The 19,927-nt window shown below is 46.1% G+C and overlaps 1 protein-coding gene across 4 annotated transcripts in view; it reads left to right on the top strand.

Annotated features, from left to right (window-relative positions):
* ACSL1 (acyl-CoA synthetase long chain family member 1) overlaps positions 1–19,705 on the top strand; it is a 64,580-nt gene extending 44,875 nt beyond the window's left edge. For 3 of the 4 annotated variants that reach the window (XM_059384350.1, XM_059384354.1, XM_059384352.1), the window contains exons 7-21: positions 298–476; positions 3,444–3,476; positions 3,657–3,708; positions 4,221–4,294; positions 6,981–7,058; positions 8,607–8,741; positions 10,075–10,209; positions 11,162–11,257; positions 11,922–11,994; positions 13,648–13,736; positions 14,693–14,809; positions 15,942–16,085; positions 17,393–17,494; positions 17,602–17,673; positions 18,035–19,705. In XM_059384350.1, the coding sequence (XP_059240333.1) occupies positions 298–476; positions 3,444–3,476; positions 3,657–3,708; positions 4,221–4,294; positions 6,981–7,058; positions 8,607–8,741; positions 10,075–10,209; positions 11,162–11,257; positions 11,922–11,994; positions 13,648–13,736; positions 14,693–14,809; positions 15,942–16,085; positions 17,393–17,494; positions 17,602–17,673; positions 18,035–18,175 (1,520 nt within the window). In that variant the 3' untranslated portion in view covers positions 18,176–19,705. Of the gene's footprint in view, positions 1–297; positions 477–3,443; positions 3,477–3,656; positions 3,709–4,220; positions 4,295–6,829; positions 6,908–6,980; positions 7,059–8,606; positions 8,742–10,074; positions 10,210–11,161; positions 11,258–11,921; positions 11,995–13,647; positions 13,737–14,692; positions 14,810–15,941; positions 16,086–17,392; positions 17,495–17,601; positions 17,674–18,034 lie in introns of all 4 variants that reach the window. The other variant, XM_059384351.1, reaches the window with a different exon arrangement.
* Positions 19,706–19,927: the final 222 nt, after the last annotated feature.

Raw genomic sequence — 19,927 nt, 5'->3', positions numbered from 1 at the left:
AAGAGAGAGAGAGAAAACACAAGAACGGGGGGAGGGCCAGAGGGAGAGGGAGAAGCCGACTCCTCTCTGAGCGGGGAGCCACCATCGGGCTCATCCCAGGACCCCTGGGTCATGACCTGAGCCGAAGGTAGATGCTTCACCGACTGAGCCACCCAGGCATCCCCAGGATTTTGTTTAAATGCACACAATTCTTTCTCTTCAAAGACTGTAGTCCTTAAAATAACCTGGTGTCAGATATGATACAGTCAGGTTTTTAATACCTCAGAGCTCATTCTTCACATATCTCTTCCTTCCTAGCTGAACTCTCTCTGGTTTTTGTTGACAAGCCAGAGAAGGCCAACCTCTTATTAGACGGTGTAGAAAATAAGTTAACACCAGGCATTAAAACCATCGTCCTCATGGACTCCTATGGCATCGATCTGTTGGAACGAGGCAAAAGATGTGGCGTGGAAATCATCAGTATGAAGGCGTTGGAGGTGAGTCATCCTGCCCATTCCTCTGACAGGTGTCCCTGGGGCCATTTTGGTTCAAATGTGAAAATCCTAGCTCTGCTTGGTCATCTCAACAACCTATAAAAGACCCAGAGTGGAAATTCCTGTCTCCTTAACTGGAAAGAAGAATTCTACGTGCTTGCCCCACTGTGAATCCATCACACAGAAGGTGCTCTTGTAAAACAAGTTGCAGTGCCCACACATTTATTCTAGACTACTGACCTCATTATTTTTTTCTCAAGTTGCTTTTGTAGCATCCTGGTGAATTCCCAGCATAGATGTCGGATTTGGTTTATTTTTATATTGAATTTCTTAAGATTCACGTTAATCAAAACTTTCAAGGTAACCATGCTAGGAAAATGAGCAGGGCCCATATTTAAATCAGTTGTTTGACATCACATTGTGTAAAAAGCTGATTCTCCAGTAGGATTTGAATTATAGTTTAATCCCAAGGAGCTGGTAAGAGGAGGATCTTGTCAGGGACATATCGCAGGAGGAGGCTACATGCAGTAGTAAGTTGTTCTCCTTCCGAAAATGTTATAAATATTTCCCTGGAATTGTTATCAATAGGGTTTTATTTTACTTATGGTTCTCCTTGGAGGCTACAAACAAGGATCTGTGTCATACCTTTCTGGAGGAACTTAGTCTTCATAGGGAAACTGTACTTTGTTCGAACAGAGTCCTTATACGTGTACATATTTACACACAAACGTACACACACAGTAGCAGAGAAGCTGAGTCTATAAGAACGCATATGCCGTACTGTTCAATGGGGCAAGCTGGCTCTTTACCGAGCGTTCTCACGCGTTTGCTTCTGCCCTTGTGATTGCCGCTCACAATAATGCTATCGTTTCCAGCTTTCCTCTTTCTCCGTGACCCCACCACACAAACGTGCACACACAGGAATTTGGTGTGTTTTTCGATGCCTCTACGATTTAGTAATTTTAAGATGAAAAAATTTAGGTAAATGAAGATTGTAATATGAAGTTTATATCAAAGGCTTCATTTTATCAAAGGCGCTCTATACTTCCCTGTGTAATGTAATTCATACTCGGTCTTTAAAAATTTGGTAAGCCAAAGGTTAATTTCCAAGAAGTGGTTGTAAAACTGGCTTTGTGGCTGATCCTGTGATCAAGTTTATATTAACAGATAGCTTTATAGGATCAAAAAGAGAAATATTGGTATTTGGAATTTTTGCTTGTTTTGATACTTTATTATGAAAATTTTCAAACATGGAAACAAGTTGGGAGAATTGGTCAGTAGACTACTGCGCAGCCCCCAAGCATCCCACAGCTAGTGTTTCAATATATTTGCTTCATCCCCTACACATCACTCCCTCCATTTATTCCTGCATCTATTTTTAAAAAAAAATTTTTTTTAATAAACATGTATTTTTATCCCCAGGGGGTACAGGTCTGTGAATCACCAGGTTTACACACTTCACAGCACTCACCAAAGCACATAATGTCCATAATCCCACCCCCTTCTCCCAAACCCCCTCCCCCCAGCAACCCTCAGTTTGTTTTGTGAGATTAAGAGTCACTTATGGTTTGTCTCCCTCCCGATCCCATCTTGTTTCGTTTATTCTTCTCCTACCCACTTAAGCCCCCATATCTGCATCTATTTTTTTAATGCATTTTCTTTAAGTTACACTTGTTTCACCCCTAAATACTTTAGCATGCTAATCATTAACTGGAATTTGGATTTTCTTCTGGTTTAAGTTTTTTTGGTTTTTGTTTTTGGCATTTGGAACCTAAAGATGGCAACAACTCTTTCATTTTTATGGTTGCTGTACTCTCTTCTACATAATGTCTTTAGACAGGTTTGAGGCTCTGGGCTTTCTTGTCCCATAGGGCACTCATTTGGATAACGTTTATTCCTGATAAATTAAAAGTCAGATCGCATGTAACTGTTGAAGTTATGTAAGAATTTTGAACAGATGAATGGAGATTTGTGTCTAATGAAGATTCCTTTGGGGAAAAAAATGAAATTATCATTGCTTCAGCTCTTGGTTGACTTTACTGTTCCTGTTTTGAATTAGTGGTCTGTCTCTGATATAATTTAAAATGTAATTAAGATTAAAAACAGTTTAAAACCATACGCCGGGCAGAAACTCCCTGAACCCTAAGCGTACTCATCAGATTTCCACTTAATTCTAGGCATGCTCACTCCATATGTTCATTCAGGCCATTCAGTTTTAATAGGAAAAGAATATAAATGGCTCATTAGAGAAATTAATAACTAATTAAAGTGGCCACCGAGATACCTGTGTGCAGTGAACTGAACAACATCCAAATGACCCCTGGCAGTGACGGGTGCTAGCTGCTGGGAAATGCACCCTTCGGAAACAAACCTGCCACTCTTTATGACCATTCGAGAGGACTGTTTTGTAATTGGAGGTTCCAAAATCTTTATTTTTTTTAATCCAGTCCATGTGTGGAGTACAGCTATTTGAGCCTCTAGCATTTCGTCTACGAGAGATGGATTATTCTCTCTAGACTGAAGAAGATGCCAGTTACCCAGAATTGGGTGACCGCGGAAGGGTACAGAACATCTTCAGTTCTTGGGTTAAGATTATGGTTTGACGTTGGTTAAGAGCCAGGCTTTGCTAAAGACCATAAAGGGGAGTGGGAGTGGAGGCAAGAAATCCACGGTCAAAGACTCTAATTCCTCTCTTTTGAGTAAATCCTATTTGAAAGACTAGTCCTCATACCATTTATACGGTTTTATTTATGAGCGAAGACAACTGGAAAATGGCGTCTGAAGACGATGCCTAAATATATCACTTTAGGTTGGTTAAAATTGCCCATTTCTTTCATTTGAAATGTCTACTGTCTTTGGGCCAGTGATAAGTGAATCCCACGGTGAGGTCGGCTTGGAGTGACTGGATGTCACCTTCTTTACTTTTAGAAAATGTTCCCATTTAGGATTTTTTTTTCTCTTCTCCTTTAGGACCTGGGAAGAGCCAACAGACAGAGGCCCAAGGTAAGTTCATCCAGTCAGCCCCTTGCTTCAGCTCTTCCAATATCTACTTGTCTCTGAGACTAGTACAGATCTTGGGGGTTAGCTTATGGCTTGTAGTTTTCTTTTCGGTTCTGACTTACACCACCTTGGTTGTGTGTGGTTTCTTTTTGGTTTTTGTTTTTGTTTTTAAATGTCCTGTAGCCTCCGGCACCTGAAGACCTTGCAGTCATTTGTTTCACCAGCGGGACGACAGGTAAGTTTTGAAATGCAGTCGCTTCTGAGCAGTGTCTGGAGGTGTGTCCCCCCCACACCCCCTTTCTTGGATGGCAGGTGATGTGGGACTTAGTTGAGCTACAGATGGACCAAAAGCAGAGGACATAGGGGTTCGAGCACTCTTCCCCGTCACTGTGTCTGACCTCGGAATCTGAGTGTGCTGTGCACTTCCTCAGATGTTTATGGGAGCGGACGGTAGATTCCCCTTTCCTGGGACAAACCAACATTTGATTTCCAGAAATAAAATTCCTACATTTTCTTACATGCCCTCTAAAAGTCACCCGTGTTAGTAAAGGTTGTTCATGATAAGAAGTTTCACGTAAAGGATGGCAGATTTTTCCAGAATGTAAGGTCATTCTGTATTTGGCTCTCCCGGGTGCACCTAATGCTAGAGGCACATAACCCAATTACATAGGGTTCTGGGCGTCCTTAATTTCGTGCACTTTTGGGTGGACTTTCTTTAACTTTGTTTTGCTCCTGTGTGTTCTGCAGGCAACCCCAAAGGAGCACTGATCACTCATGGAAATATAGTGAGCGATTGTTCAGCTTTTGTGAAAGTCACAGAGGTAAACTTCGGGGGTATCATCATCTTCCTTCATGTTCCTTGGTTGGCATGAGGCCTCAAGAATGAGAGCGGGAAAGGCAGCCCCACTGTGTCAGGCCCCTGCTGTATTGGAGGCAGAGTTAAGAGCTGAGCTTTAATATAGTCTAAGGTCACCGCCCTCAAATCATTTTCATTGTGGACCTCATCCCCCAAGTCCCGTGTGTGACCGTAAAGCTAAGTTGACAGACAGAAGTTATTACAACTTGTTTAGGGTACAAATTTATTTGGATACTGTCCTATAACTGTTTCCGGGACAGAACCAAGAAGAACTGACTCTCTTGTGCCCTTATCCACCTACTATTCCAGTGCGGGGGAAATAATTTAAGTGGAGAAATGAAATCTTAATGGGACGCAGAAGGTTTTTGAATTATGGGTCCTTATTGCAGTTGACTTCACTTCCATTTTATGAGAAAGATTAAAGCCTTGACCTTTAGTGTTTCCTGTCATCTTAAAGTTTGCTCCGCTCCTCCCCCGCCCCAGTGTGTCCTCGTCCTCTGGGTGGCCAAATCCCGCAGGCTGAGGGCCTTGAACGACAGATATTTATTTTCTCACAGTGCGGGAGGCTGGAAGTCCATGATCAAAGTATCAGCAAATTCGGTTGCTGGTGAGGGCTCTCTTCCTGGCCTGTAGGTAGCCACCTCCAGAATTGTGTCCTCACCTGCTCTTTCCTCTGTGTGCACATGGAGAATGAGGGAGAGGTTTCTGCTGTTTCTTCCTCTGCTTGCAAGGACACCTGCCTGTTGGATCAGGTCCCCCACCCCATGATCTCATTTTACCTGAATTACCTCCCCAAGGGCTCCATCCCCAAATCCAATCACATGGGGGATTAGGACTTAAACATGAATTTGGGCAGAGGGGTGATACAATTCGGTCCAAGCACCAAGGATATATTTCAAACTTGAGTTTTAAAAGTCCTTCTCAAACAATATAATGCCTTTCCCTCGTAACAGTGTCTGAGAGGGTTCTTCTGTGAGCCCTAATTTTCATGACCGGAGCCCCCATGCTTAATGGTTTTGGGGAGTACATGTCTTTGGTGGCTACGGAAGGCCTAGCTCCCTCCTGCCTACACCCACACTTTCTTAGTCCCAAATACCTATTTTGGGGGCATATATTTCATAAACAATTCAACATTTAGCACCTCACCCAAGTAGAATTTTTATTTCCTAACTAGCCTTTGAAGAAAACTTAAAATACACTCCTGGCTCACTGAGGCAAATGATTACAAACTTGGTTTAAAATTAATGATACGATCAAGGGCATTCTCAACTTTGTAAAACTTCTAATCTTGCTAATGCACATTTTCTTTTGAGTGCCAGATCAAAAATTGAAAAGTATAAAAATTATAGAATCTGATTTCTCATTATATAAACAGTTACCTCCTGAGATGAACTAGTTGGGATGCAGATCACACTGGAATAAAATTAATCTAAGATTGTGGCAGGATCAGCCAATGGATTTGCTCCGCACTGGTAGGGGTTGGGCATGGCCTGGGGGCAGTTGCATAGGCACCTGACTGGCATGGTGGCAGCTGCTGGAGGTCATCTCTTACTTTGGCCAGAATTCCTTACACATGAATAACATGAATATTCCCCGTAAAACCCTCACTATGCCTGGTCCTAAGTAAAGACCATTCTTAGCCTTAGCCTTGCAATGGAAACCAGATGTCCAGCTTAGCCTCGATGCAGAACTCTATCACAAATCAGCATTTTATTTTTTATTTATTTATTTTTTTAAAAGATTTTATTTATTTATTTGACAGAGAGAGATCACAAGTAGGTAGAGAGGCAGGCAGAGAGAGAGAGAGGGGAGGAAATAGGCTCCCTGCTGAGCAGAGAGCGGGACTCGATCCCAGGACCCTGAGATCATGACCTGAGCCGAAGACAGCGGCTTAACCCACTGAGCCACCCAGGCGCCCACAAATCAGCATTTTAGAGGAGTTGGAGCCAGAGGAGAGCTCTTGCACTAAACAAATCGATGTAGTTTTCATGGGGTATAAAGCAGGCCACTCAGGTAAAGATCTTGATCAAACTAAAATACTCAAAATGCATTTATACTATAAATTAAAAGAGCTTGGGAATCAGTTTCTCTTATCATCCCTCCTCCTATCCCTTTATAACATAAAATGCTATTTTATGTTGGAATAGATCATCTATTCCCACAACATAATATGCTATGTTATGTTGGAATGGACCTTTTATTTCTTACTTATGGTGGAATTGAGTTTGCTGGGCAGTGGGGTACAGTAACTTTGGAATACTAAATGATTAAAGCACATGATCCCTTAATATGCCAATTTGGGCAAAATTTTCCCTGTTTGGGCTAAAATCCCGAGTGGGTTTCCTTTGTCATGAGGAATGACCTCCACTCATAAAAAGCCTTGCCTTTTCATTTCCATCCGCTTTCTCCTTAGTGTTAAGGTATCATGTGCTCTGAAATAAAAATGGGATATTACTGGGAATCTTAATGCTTCTCTGCTTGCCGGTGTCTTTGCTTACAGAATACAGTCAATCCTTCCCCAGATGATACTTTGATATCTTTCTTGCCTCTCGCCCATATGTTTGAAAGAGTTGTAGAGGTAGGCCTTGTTTTGTTCTTCTGCGCGCGCTTGCTTGTTTGTTTGTGTTCTGCTAAGTTGTTGTGTTTTCCAGAAATCTCTTGACTTGAATGCCAGTGACATACACATTTCGTTTTTACCACTTGCACACATGTATGAGCAACTGATGCAGGTAAGTTTTCAGGGCAGAGTGTCACCCCCAGAGAGAATTGTTTGCACGGCCCCCTTTTAGAAATGGCGCTAATTACTTAAAAGAGTATAAATGTTGCGAGGAGGGGGAGCGGTCTGAATACGTGAACTTTAATCATTCATTTTAAAATTGGAAGCTCAGGCTTCTGCAGGAGATGCACCTGGGCATGATTCCAGAAAGATTAACTGTCAAGGTAGAATTTTTATGAATGCCATCCTGCAAAGCTTCATGAAGCCTCTGCCTCTGTAAAAATCTGCTGGTTTTCCTTGGGGTTGTTCATACTGTACAAGTCCGCTTACGATTCATTTTTTTCACCAGTATTCCAAGTGCCCTTGGAAAAGTAGGATGATCTTTAGCTGACCTTAGCCTCGCCTCCCTTTGTACGACTGTGTGACAACAACCATCTCTTTCGCTTCTCCAACAATTTGGATCCTGTACTTTAGGAAAAACCGTGGGCACCATCCATTCATTTAACAAATATTTATTGAGCTCCGGCTGTATGCCAGGCACTGTGCTGAGTGTCAGTGACTGAGACTAATCGAGAGGTGACTGAGAGCGAGTGGCCCTTTGATCGGCTGCTGGCCCGTAGGGTGCACTTACCCTAAAGGACCAAGGGTCATGAGATCCCATCTTGGGTCTGTTACCTCTCCTCCTGTGCACCTCAGGAGATCTTGTGAGTTTCCAAAGCGATCTCAGACGGGCTGATAATGGCCCATGTATGCCTAATTGCAGTTTGGGATGTGTGCCTGGGAGGCAGGCCATCGAGGACAAAAGCCCTCCTCGCCCAGCTTGAATTTTTAAACCATGAACCAGGCTGGGCGTACCTTTCTAGTGGTTTCTGCTTTCAAGCCTGAGACCATTTGTACTTCCATGGCATCATCTTTTGAATCTCTCTTTCTCTTTAAAATTTAAAACAGCCAGACTGTGGGTCAACTGCATACGGCTTGCCGGTGCGGTTTGCATCGTGTGGGAACAAACCCATGGAGTAGATCATAGCTGAATGTTAAGCCACTCTGCTCTTTGACACCCCAGTGTCCCAGCTGCAACATAGTCAGTGGCTTTTCAGACATTTTTTTGTGAGATTCAGATTTTTAAAAATGAGACTGGAACACACTTGGCAAGTAGCCAAGTTTGCAAGTTGCTCTGTTGTTGTTTGGAGAACAAATTAGGCCTAAATTTTCTAGGCAAGTGAAATACTGGGATTACTTAACACCCTGTCATTCACTCACCAGCTGTTTATCCTAGAGCTGAAATAGCAGAAACTCCATGATCATCACTAAAAACAACGTCGTCTGGTCTCTTACCAGCTCCTTTATCTTCAGGGTGATCAAGAGAAAAACCACACTTTGATGTTGTATAATGACCAGGGAAGTCAAGAATGTTTTTTGAAAAGTGACCAACGTGTAGGAACTTCGTGGTTTCTGGACACTGCTCCAAAATGCTAAAACAGAAGCCTTGTGTGTCTGTGTGTATGTTGTGTGGTCCCTGCTTTGATGAAGACATGGGTGTTATTTTTTTTTCCTACGCTAGTGTGTAATGCTGTGTCATGGAGCTAAAATAGGATTTTTCCAAGGAGATATCAGGCTGCTTATGGACGACCTCAAGACTCTTCAACCCACAATCTTTCCTGTGGTCCCTAGACTGCTGAACCGGATGTTTGACCGAGTAAGTTCCAAGGAGCAGCAGAGTGGGGACAGAGCACTGGACAGGGAGTCCGAGACTTTGGTTCGAATTGGGCCAGCCAGATACCTTCTGTACACGTGGTCTCGCAGAAGTGTGGTTTATCCATCAGTTAAACCAGAATGCGTTTATATCACAGAACCATTGGTGAGGATTAGAAGAGAAAACACATGAACGTACTTTGTAAACCGGAAGGCCCAATACAGGTGGAAGGTGGGAGATCATATTATTTGTACCATAAACACTTTAGAGCCTCCATTTTCTTATCTGCACGATGGACTGTTGCCTCCTCCCCCTGCTGTCTAGCTCATAAAGTTGCCAGTTGCATCACATGAGAACTATAACTATGAAATGGTTCTAGAAATTGTAACGTTCATATGCACTTAACATTACTTACTTAGCCACACGGAAAGAAGTGACAAGCCAAGCCAGGGTTGGAGAGACGGCCAGCCCTTTGGGGCAGGGAGGTCTCTGTGGCACGGACCACCCATCCTGGGTGAGACCAGCGTGTGGCACGAGCAGTCTTCAAGGTCAATTTGGATGAGGTAGTTTTCATGTTCTTTAGTGTAAGGCAAGGCTTCTGTGATCTATGAGAACCTCTGGTGTTTTTTCTTAATGGTTCTTTAAAAACAGCTTGACTGAGATATATAATTCACATTCCATATAATTCACCCATTTAAAGTATAAAATTCCAAGGTTTGGGGTATATCCACAGAGTTCTGCAACCATCACCACAGCCCATTTTTATCACCTCAGAAAGAAACCCTGCATCTGTCCTGGAGCTGATGTCTACCCCCTTCCACTCCCAGGCAAATGCATCTGATTGTTGAATCTGTAGATTTCTCTATTCCGGACTTTCATATGAATGGAATCATGTAACGTGTTCTTCCGTGATTGGTTTCTTTCACAGGTTCATCTATGTGGTGGCACGTGACCCTACTTCATCCCTTTTAATGGCCAAGTAATATCCCACCGTGTGGCTACAACACATTTTATTTCTCCTTTCACGCATCGGTGGGCATGTGGGTTGTTGTCACTTTTTGGCCATTATGCATAATGATGCAATGAACATTTTCATTTCTCTTGGGCACTTACCTAGGAGCAGAATTGCTGGGCCCCATGGTACTTCTGGGTTTAACCATTTAAGGAACTACTGGTCTGTTCTCCAGAGCAACCGTGCCATATTACACTCCCTGCCCCCCAGCAGAGGCTGAGGGCTCCAGTTTCTCCACATCTTCACCAACACTTGTTATTATCTGACTTTTCGATTCGAGCCATCCCCATCATTTTGTAACTCTCTTTTTCCTTGACCCGTCAGATTTTTGGGCAGGCAAACACCACGCTGAAACGGTGGCTGCTGGACTTCGCCTCCAAGAGGAAAGAAGCAGAGCTCCGCAGTGGCATCATTAGAAACAACAGCCTGTGGGACAGACTGATCTTTCACAAGATACAGGTGACACATTCACAGCTCTTGTCTGCCGGGGGAAACTCACTTGGCCTTTGGAGTGTCTGTGAGGGCTCTTTCTTAAAGCGCGGTATGAAGCTGAGAGAGAGGAGCACGTTTTTAGTAAACCAGGCACATTTCTAAAAATTAAGGACAAAACCGGTACTTAAACCTCAGTATCCCATGCAAACCTGAACAACATGGTAACATGGAGAGGCAGAAAAGGATTCAGGGTATTGGAGCCTTTCTAATTTTTTTATTTTTTATTTTTTATATTTTTTTACTGTAAGTCAATTAGTCAACATATAGAGTACATCGTTAGTTTCAGGTGTAGTGTTCAGTGATTTATCAGTGTAATTTTTTTAAAAAAGATTTATTTATTTGAGAGAAAGAGAGAAGGCGTGCAGGGGCAGAGGGAGAGGGAGAGAGAGAATCTCAAGCAGACTCCCTGCTGAGCACAGAGCCCGACGTGGGGCTCCATCTCACAACCCCGAGCTCATGACCTGAGCCGAAATCAAGAGTCAGGAACTTAACTGGCTGAATCACCCAGATGCACTCAGCCTTTCTAATTTTTTTATTTTGCTTTCCTTTTCTGCAACAAGTATGTTATGATTGACGTCATTTTATAGGCACGTGGGATTAAGAATATGGAATAATGATACCGTGTCCCCCAAAATGCCCCAGATGTGGTGGTTACCTCCAAGCCCACCACAGTCTTGTTCTAATTCCTTCAAAATACCTGCAGGTAGAGGTGTTGGCTTGTGTTGATAGAGAAGGGGGTAGCCTCAGGGGGCAACCATCTACGGCCAGGCCTTCCTCTTTCAAACACCCGAGAGTTCTCTGTGCGGCCTGCAGAGGAGCTGGTGGATCCGGGGACTAGGTTTCCAGAAGGGGTCTTTGAGGAACCCACCCGCGTGCAGCCATTGGCCCCTCACTGTCTCCCCTCTCTTTACCTTGCAAGTCGAGCCTGGGAGGAAAAGTCAGGCTGATGATCACAGGAGCTGCGCCGGTGTCCGCCACTGTGCTGACGTTTCTGAGAGCAGCGCTCGGCTGTCAGGTGAGGTGGGCGTCCCTTCTGCTCCTTATCTCCGGCTTTTGCCAGCCCAGGTCTCTCTTCTCCACAAAGGCATTCTTATAAGCGGGTGTCTTACTTTGGTTTGGAAGAGCACGTTATTCCCAGGTTGCTTGGAGACAGGAGTGTGTCTGTCTTGTCCCCTGGGCAGGAGGTAATGTGTCTTTGGCCACCACAGACTGGGGGAAGTACCAGCCAGGAAACTAGCCTTTCATCAGGCCTGAGGGGATGGGGATGGGTTGCAAGTGAGGACCTAACCTGCAAACCCTGGGGAGAACCTGCCTTGAAGGGCACCGGGAGGCAGCAGGGACCGGGTGACTAACGGGATAGGTGTGGGGCACAGCCATGAGCAGACAGAGCGAGTGCCTTCCTGGGCAGGTCATGTGCAGTGTGACCTGTCAGGCCATGTCAGTGTCCCCCTCACCTCTCTGCAGGAGGGCAAGTAGAAGATGACCGTGGACAGCGGCCAGGGTTTCGGATTTGGGGGGAGATTTTTGGGTGCCGTCGTAGTAGTTCTGAACAGATTTTTAAAAGAGACATGTTGCCACAGTTAGCCATCACTCAGGAGTGAGAAGAACGTCCTGATTTGTGCCTTTGCAGAACAGCGTGACTGTTCTCTTTACTAACGTTTTGTCTCTTGCTGGTCCAGTTTTATGAAGGCTACGGACAGACCGAGTGCACCGCCGGCTGCTGCCTGACTGTGCCTGGGGACTGGACAGCAGGTACGAGCCGTGGGACACTCCTTATGGGAATCTCGTTATTCCGATGGGAATTCTTGGAATTGGGTTTGTCCTTGGTCCCTTGACCAACGAAATTCTGTGTCTCGGGTGATCAAGCCTTGGGGCAAATGGCCTTGTAAATCAGGGATCCTCATGGAAAAGGGCTGCTGTGACAGAGCGCATGTGCTTGGAGGACCAGCCGGAAGGCAGGTGGTGGTAGAGATTCACCTAGAATCTGAAGCCAACAGCTGAGGGATGAAAGCCCTTTGCACCAGGTTCAGAACATTTGGCCTCACAGAGCTTTCCGGGAATGGATTTGGGTCAAATTATTTGCTGGTAAATTTGACTCAAGTTTACACTGGGTGCTGGGCTGGGGGTTGAGCCCACAGAGAGAAAGAAAGATGTCATTTCTCCCGAAAGGCATAAGGAGAGGCAGATACAGAAATTACCCAGTGGAGCAGTGGTGGTGGTTTCATCCCAGGAACATCCTTGGGGCCCAAGTCCTTGGGGCCCTCTGACAGGAAGTGATTGTTGGTGGAAAAGCACATAAACAGTGTATAGGAACTTACCCAGCCAGAATCCCACCCCAAGGCTGACCAGTGGTACATTCTACGCTCTGGTAGGCCAATGCCGCTGATGTGTTTGCTGTGGCATAAATGTGAGCACCGTCTGGGAACTTGGACTCTTGTGTCCAGACTGTAGGAGCACAATTCTGCTGGGACTCGTACTGACGGTCTCTGAACCTTCTTCGTGGTTTAATTCTTAACCACTGGTTCCTTACCAGACTAGAGAATCTGGAACAGCAATCTCTTTACACAGACATTATTAAAACATAGAAGGAATTATTTGTGTTGCTCTTAAAGCCCGTCTCATTTCTATTGTTTGTTTGGAAAAAGTCAACCCAGTCCTAGCAACTTCTGGCAGGAGAGTTGAGTTAACTGTGAGAATGAGATTTTTATTTTTTAAGGTTTTACTTATTTATTTGAGAGAGAGAAAGAGATGGAGAGAGCATGAGCGAGGAAGAGAGGGAGGAGCAGGGAGCCGGATGCGGGGCTCCATCCCAGGACCCCAGGATCATGGCCTGAGCCGAGGGCAGATGCCCAACCGACTGAGCCCCCCAGCCCCCCCGCCATCCTGTCTTAATAAACTTAAATCTAAAACGTGTTCCCCTGTACTTAAGGAAGTGAAGACCATCTTGGTCAGAACCAGGTGACGTCGAGAGAGTAATCCAGTCGCCAAAGCTGTGTGTTTTCTCCTCTCAGAGGAAGTAGGGAGTAGAGAAGTCTGAGTGAGGGAGACGGGGCAATCAGTGAGCACAGGCCGTCAGATCATAGGAACCTGGTAAAGGTTTCGGAACGCTTGCTTCCAGGAATTTGTAGAAGCCCTCACAGTCCACAGCCCGAGTACTTCTACTCTGAAAAAATAACTTGGGGCCTCAAACTGGGGAAAGGTCCTAAGAGACTTATGAATGTTTGTCTCTATTCTGGAAATACACTGTCTGTGCTCATTTACCGGGGAGACGGATTGTCGTCGCTGCAGACAGACATTTACACCAGCTGTTCTCCTCCTGAGCGGGCCTGTTGGCCAGAAAAGTCATTTGGCTTAAAGATAGTAGGAGTCCTCCTGGGAATGATCATTCTTTTATTTACCACGCAGGCCATGTTGGCGCCCCAATGCCTTGCAACCTTATAAAACTCGTGGACGTGGAAGAGATGAACTACTTGGCTTCCAAGGGCGAGGGCGAGGTGAGTGGCCCCCCCGCCCACCCCTCGCAAGTCATTCACCCACACTGCCATTCCCCCGATAGTTCGGCCGCTTGCCGGCAGTGTCACGTAAGGCCACCGAGCTTGATGTTCTTGGTGATCCTGGATCAAATAGGCTTCTCTTTGAAGGTACCCTTATGTGGGAGGGTACCATGCATGTCTCTTCCGCCAGACACCGCAGGGACTTGGGCTCGAGACCGCGCAAAGGCTCCTGTGCCCGAAGGCCTGGAGCATAGTTTCTGACAACTCAGGGCCCTGGAGGCCTATTAGTGAGCCACTGGCTAGTGGAAGGAAAGCCTGATGACTTCAGAGTGATTTCCTCCTCTTGGGGGCTTTGAGCCGGAACCTCAGGCAGTCATCAGCCCTATAGCTTGACTGTGACTGATGTCGTTAGGGTAAGGGGACCAGAGGCATTGGATGAACCTCCAGGGTCCCAGTGTGGTTCCCTGCTAGCTCCCTCTGGATCATGGAATTCGGGGCTTCTCACTAAAGGTTGAGATACGTAACACACACACACACACACACACACACATTTTCTCCATAGAATACCCCCCCCCCCCGTAAATGCTCTTAACAGATCACCTTTGTCCCCCACAGTTCTCTCAAGATGTCACTGACATACACACTGTATGCGTTGAGAGTAAACGTCATAATGATTTACGTCCATCAGTGGTGGAGTGATTACTCCCCACAATAAGTCTCCTTCATAGTCCATCATCTCACAGAGATACAAGGAAAATCATTTTTTTTTCCCCTTGTGTTGAGAACTCTGAAGATCTCATCTCTTAGCTGCTAAATACAGTCACAAGTCTGTGTGGGCGGAGGGCACTGGGCTGTACATTCAGTCTCCGATGCCTACCTGAGTCCTAACCGGAACTTTCGGCCCCCGCCCTCCACTTCCGCCCAACCACCCTCGCTCCCGATCTTTCTCTCTTCAGGTGTGTGTGAAAGGGCCAAATGTATTTAAAGGCTACCTGAAGGACCCAGCAAAAACAGCGGAAGTGCTGGACAAAGACGGCTGGTTACACACGGGGGACATTGGAAAGTGGCTTCCGGTAAGCTCTCCCCTCCCCCGTGCGCAGATACTTTTCTTCTGCCCATGGCTGTTGTGCGACCTCACGTTCCCCTTCCCTGCAGAGGCGGGTAGCAGGGAGACTCTTCCATCTCCTGCAGGGAACAACTTTATACTCCTAGCGTGCCTGGGTGGGTTTTCACTTGAAATGTAGCGAGTATGTTTGGTTTTGATGCGTGACATCAATTCTGATGGCTGCTTCCCATTCGAAATCCAGAGAGAACGGTGTATGGCTTTTTCTGTATCAGTGCTGGGCCTCCACGTGAAGGCCTTAGTTCCAGAAGGTACAGGGTACATTGTGGTCAATGGCCAGGAAGGAGGTGTGGTGGGCAAGAAGTTGCGAGTGTGTGTGTTTCTTAGGCTTGCCCTCCCCTTAAAAAGAGGGTAAGTGTCCCACAGGTTAGGCCAACGTCTTTGAATGTAGTCTCAGAATTATTACTGTAGACAAATGCCGGGGTCCATCAGAGGAAGGAAAAGAGCTTTAAGAAACCACAACCGTGGGTTTGACCAGTTTGGCTGGCCGGGACCAGTTCGGAATTGCTTCTTCTAAGTTGTCCCCGTGTTGAACTGCTATTACAGAAGTGGCGTAGGCCAGTTTTATCATTGCATGATTTTATCATTGCATCGTCCCATTCTTGTAGATTTAAGGTGCATGAGACTCCCGGAAATTTTTACGGATTTGAAAAATGCTCCCCCTCCCCACCCAGCTAATTCAGACTTCAGAATACCAAGGTGCTCCGAAATACATTAAGTCCCTTCTTTCAAGTTCAAGAGGGATTAAGCGTCAGTCCAGTTCTGGCTTGGGCTCTTGGGAACACATTTCATCATCACCTTGACCTCAGTCTGCTTCTTGGGGACGTGGTGCGGGACCAATGTGCCAGAACCAGAGAAACTTCCCTGCAGCCGACTTTTGGAACCACAGGAAGGCCCCCGGGGGTGGGTTTTGACAACCAGAGGGGACACGGGGGCATTTGGCATGTCCGGTGCAGGGGTTGTATCCTTCCCACAGTCCCAGCGTGGGCCTGATGGACCTGCCCCAGGGCCCAGGAGTGAGCCCCCCCGCCCCTCCCACCCTCCCCCTGACAGCACCCCCCTCCCCACCCTCTCGTATACAGAACGGTACCTTGAAGATCATCGACAGGAAAAAGCACATATTCAAACTGGCACAGGGAGAATACATAGCACCTGAGAAGATCGAGAACATCTACGTGCGGAGTGAGCCTGTCGCTCAGGTGTTTGTCCACGGAGAAAGCTTGCAGGTACGCGCGTTCGGGGCTGTGAGCCGAGGCGCACGGGCGTGGCCGGGGCCTCAAACTCCGGGCATTTGCAGGGCAGTGGAAGGTCTGTAGTGAGGACTGAATTGCCTTTCTCGTGTGACGTGCTGGAACATTATCGGGATTTGCTGCTTGGCATTTCTCATCCAAAAAAATTTTTCTCTTTAAATCCCATATTTTTATTTCACCTAGAGTGTTCTGGCATACCAAGGGCAGCTGGATAAGGATACTAGGGGGTGCGTAAAATATGCTTCTAAATTTAAACTATGAAAGGAAATATTGATGGGTTGATTATAAGAAAGTTTAGAATTTTCAACATATTAAACCCATCGTATTTGTGCTGTGTCTCCAAAATCGTGTGTGTGAGCAGTGGGGGTTGTGAGCCAGTAAATACGTATAGTTGAAAACCAAGGTCAATATCGTAACGGAACGTCTCATTGCCAAAACATCAAGTAGATGGTGTCAGGGAAAAGAAAAGGGCCTGGTCCCCCGAAAGCTAATCTTTTTATGAATCTTGAGACTTTTAAATAGTTGTTGAAGAATATTATCTTGTAAGGAATGCACCTGTTTTTCTTTGAGAATATACCTGTTTTTCTTTGCCCTAGAATCTTTTTTTTTTTTTTTTTTAAGATTTTATTCATTTGACAGAGAGAGAGTGCAAGAAGGGGGAGCAGCAGGCAGAGGGAGAGAGAGAAGCAGATTCCCCACTGAGCAGGGAGCCCGATGCGGGACTCGATCCCAGGACCCTGGGACCATGACCTGAGCTGAAGGCAGAGGCTTAACCCACTGAACCACCCAGGCATCTCCCTTTGACCTATAATCTTAACATACCGTCGACTTTTATTTGCTTTTATTGTTACTAAATCGTAAAAAATGCGGTGTTGGAGATCTAAAAAAATGAATCTATATAAATTTTTTTCTCTCTTTTTTAAGTTACTTGATGTCTATGGTCTCACTGCTTATTTGACCCTGTTTTATTAAACTGTATACATGCACACACACACGCGCGCACGCGCTTGCGCACAAAAGTAAAAAATTAGGGTTTCGTTAGATTTTGATTCCCAGGGGTCCTTTTTAAGATATTTAATTGAAAAATTTCTGATGCCATCTGTATTTTAGAGCTGGGAGCTCTTAACCTGGGCGCAGTAGACTCCTGGGGCTGATAATATGTTCTGAAGGGAGGGTCTGTAACTTCCGTCAGATCGTCCCAGGTTTCATGCAGAGTGACAAAGAATTGTTATTTCAGAACATCTGGATCAAGCCACCTAATAACTCACTCGTCTGTGTTAAAGGCATTTCTCATAGCAATTGTGGTACCAGATGCTGAGACATTACGTCCCTGGGCCCAAAAGAAAGGATTCGCAGGTGCCTTTGAAGAACTGTGCCGGAACAAGGTACGGCTCGGGAGTTGGGCGGTCGGCTTCCTCGGACCTTGGCTTGGCACAGGGCGTGCCTTCAGAGATGCCAACACAGCAAGCTTGTCGTTCTCTCACCTTCCTAGGATGTCAGAAAAGCCATCCTGGAGGACATGGTGAGGCTTGGGAAGGATTCTGGCCTGAAGCCATTTGAACAGGTAAGATTGGCGTCATGGAGCCTGCACCCCTACAAAACCCATCTCTGACCTGAGGATTTTGTATGAATAAGTATGGAGCACAAGAGGACCTCAAGAAACCCACGAGGAATGACAAAGGGCAAGCTTTGGCCCGGGGAGGGATTTCTATAACCAAGGGCAGGCATGCTCTTTCCCCGGAGGTCAGGATCCAAGCCTGGGGCCTGTCCTGGGAGCAGCTCCTGCCCCGTGTTGAGCGAGCCGCTGGCCTGAGGCCCAGGAGGGACTGGACGGCCACAGGGTGTCCATCCTTTCCGACCAACGTGCTTTAAGGCCTGGGTTCCGTCGGCCCTAGGTTTGCTTTAATGGCCTCATTTATTTGCAGGTCAAAGGCATTAGTCTTCACCCTGAACTGTTTTCCATCGACAACGGCCTCCTGACCCCAACGATGAAGGCAAAACGGCCCGAACTTCGGAATTATTTTAGGTCACAGATAGATGAACTTTATTCCACCATCAAAGTTTAATGCGAGGACGAAGCCGCCCACCTCCGCCGTCTCCTGGAGCTGCGGGCCTTCACGGCGGTCATCTTGACTAGAGCGCGCATAGGAAAGGGAGCGCCCATGTTTGACTTGTGCATTCGGGGTTCTTGTCATAGGAACATTAGAGGAAACGGAACACTGCCTTACAGTCACCTCCTGTTGCAGACCGTGTTTATGGTGATACACAATTTCCTAAATGAGCCTTAAAATTGTCAAGGGGAAACTATCCATGGGCTAAGTTATTTGAGACTTCCTCGGTATTAAAAAAAAAAAAAAAAAAAAGACGGGTGAAAACTTTTGTCTCCCTGTTTTTCTAACTAAGGGGTTAGGACTTTGCTATTTCCGAGATGTCTGCTACTTGCTGCAAATCCTGCAGGTGTTCTGCTGCTCTGCAAAGTACAGTGCACTGGAGGGAAGCTGTCCCTTAAAAGCAAGGACTGTCCCAGCTGGAGGACGTCACAAGTGAACCAGAGATTCTTTCTTAACCCCTGCCTCACACGCGCCCCGACCCGGTCTCAGAGCGGCCGTGCTTCTCCACGGTCCCTCTGATCCCGGAGGAGCAGAAGGTTCCCGGCGAAGGAGAGAACAGATCCCGCTCAGACCAGCACAGGCGCCGGGTCTCCGATGAACGGCTGCTCACCTGAGCGAACGGCTTCCGGTGCCCACAAGCGCAGAATGTTCTCAGACCCTCTTCTCCAGACCCGATTCCCTCCCCGCTCACCGATCGCTTCCCAGGGGTTATTAAAAAATCTGCCTCAGACTCTGCAGTGAAGACAAGCATTTCAAGAAGGAAATAATTACCTGGATCGACCATGCTCAACTGTGACGCCTAGTGAACTGTTCCCCTTGATCTCCGCCGAAACAGTCATTCTTTGTGATGGCCGACGGATTTTTAATGTGGTTTTCATATCAAAAGATTGTGTTGTGATTAAGTGGTTTTCCCCACCCCCGGATCAATTCTCAGGCAGGGCATGTCTTTAAGCCTATTAAGGGAGTAAGTACGCTTGGGCACTTACCGAAATGGACAGTGAGAATGAAGGCTCTTACAGTGCTACCTGATTTTTATGAAATGTGTTCGACAAGCCAAAATTCTAGCGTGTAGAAATCTGGAAAACTCATTTTCTGGGATTCACTTCTCAAGGGATTTTTTTTGTTTTGTTCTTTTAAAAGTTAATTTGGAAGTTAGCTGCATTTCACTTTGCTGCAAGTCTTTGCCACGTGTGACCGAATGAGGTTTGTCCTGTACACACTGAAAGCAGCTGGTTTGGGGTTTGTGAGAGTCTGTGTCTTACCTGAGCACGACAGGGTTGGCACTGAAGGGTTGTCACCGTAGTAACACTATTGGGTAGCCTAACTTCATCCGTGTGTTCTTCATTGCACAAAAAGTCAATAATTTGTCACCTTGGGGTTTTGAATGTTTGCTTTTAAGTGTTGGCTATTTCTATGTTTTATAAACCAAAACAGAATTTCCAAAAAACAATGAAGGAAACCAAAATAAATATTTCTGCATTTCAAGGGAGTGAAGGCTTCTCTTTTCCTGTCAGGGCGCGGGCTTGGGTGCGCGCAGGCACCGAGCGGGAAGGACCCTGGGCCACAGACCCGTCCTCCCGCGGCTTCCCTGACACCCCCATAGGGTGACCCGGAACCTCAGGGTTCTCTGGCAACTGCCCTGCTACGTTGCACGGAAGAAAACCATGGTGTGCATAATACGAATATTCTTGGAAATGCAAATTCTTT

The sequence above is a fragment of the Mustela nigripes genome, chromosome 18 (genome assembly GCF_022355385.1).
Source record: "Mustela nigripes isolate SB6536 chromosome 18, MUSNIG.SB6536, whole genome shotgun sequence".
NCBI lineage: Eukaryota > Metazoa > Chordata > Mammalia > Carnivora > Mustelidae > Mustela > Mustela nigripes.
This window is presented reverse-complemented; position numbering and strand designations above follow the sequence as displayed.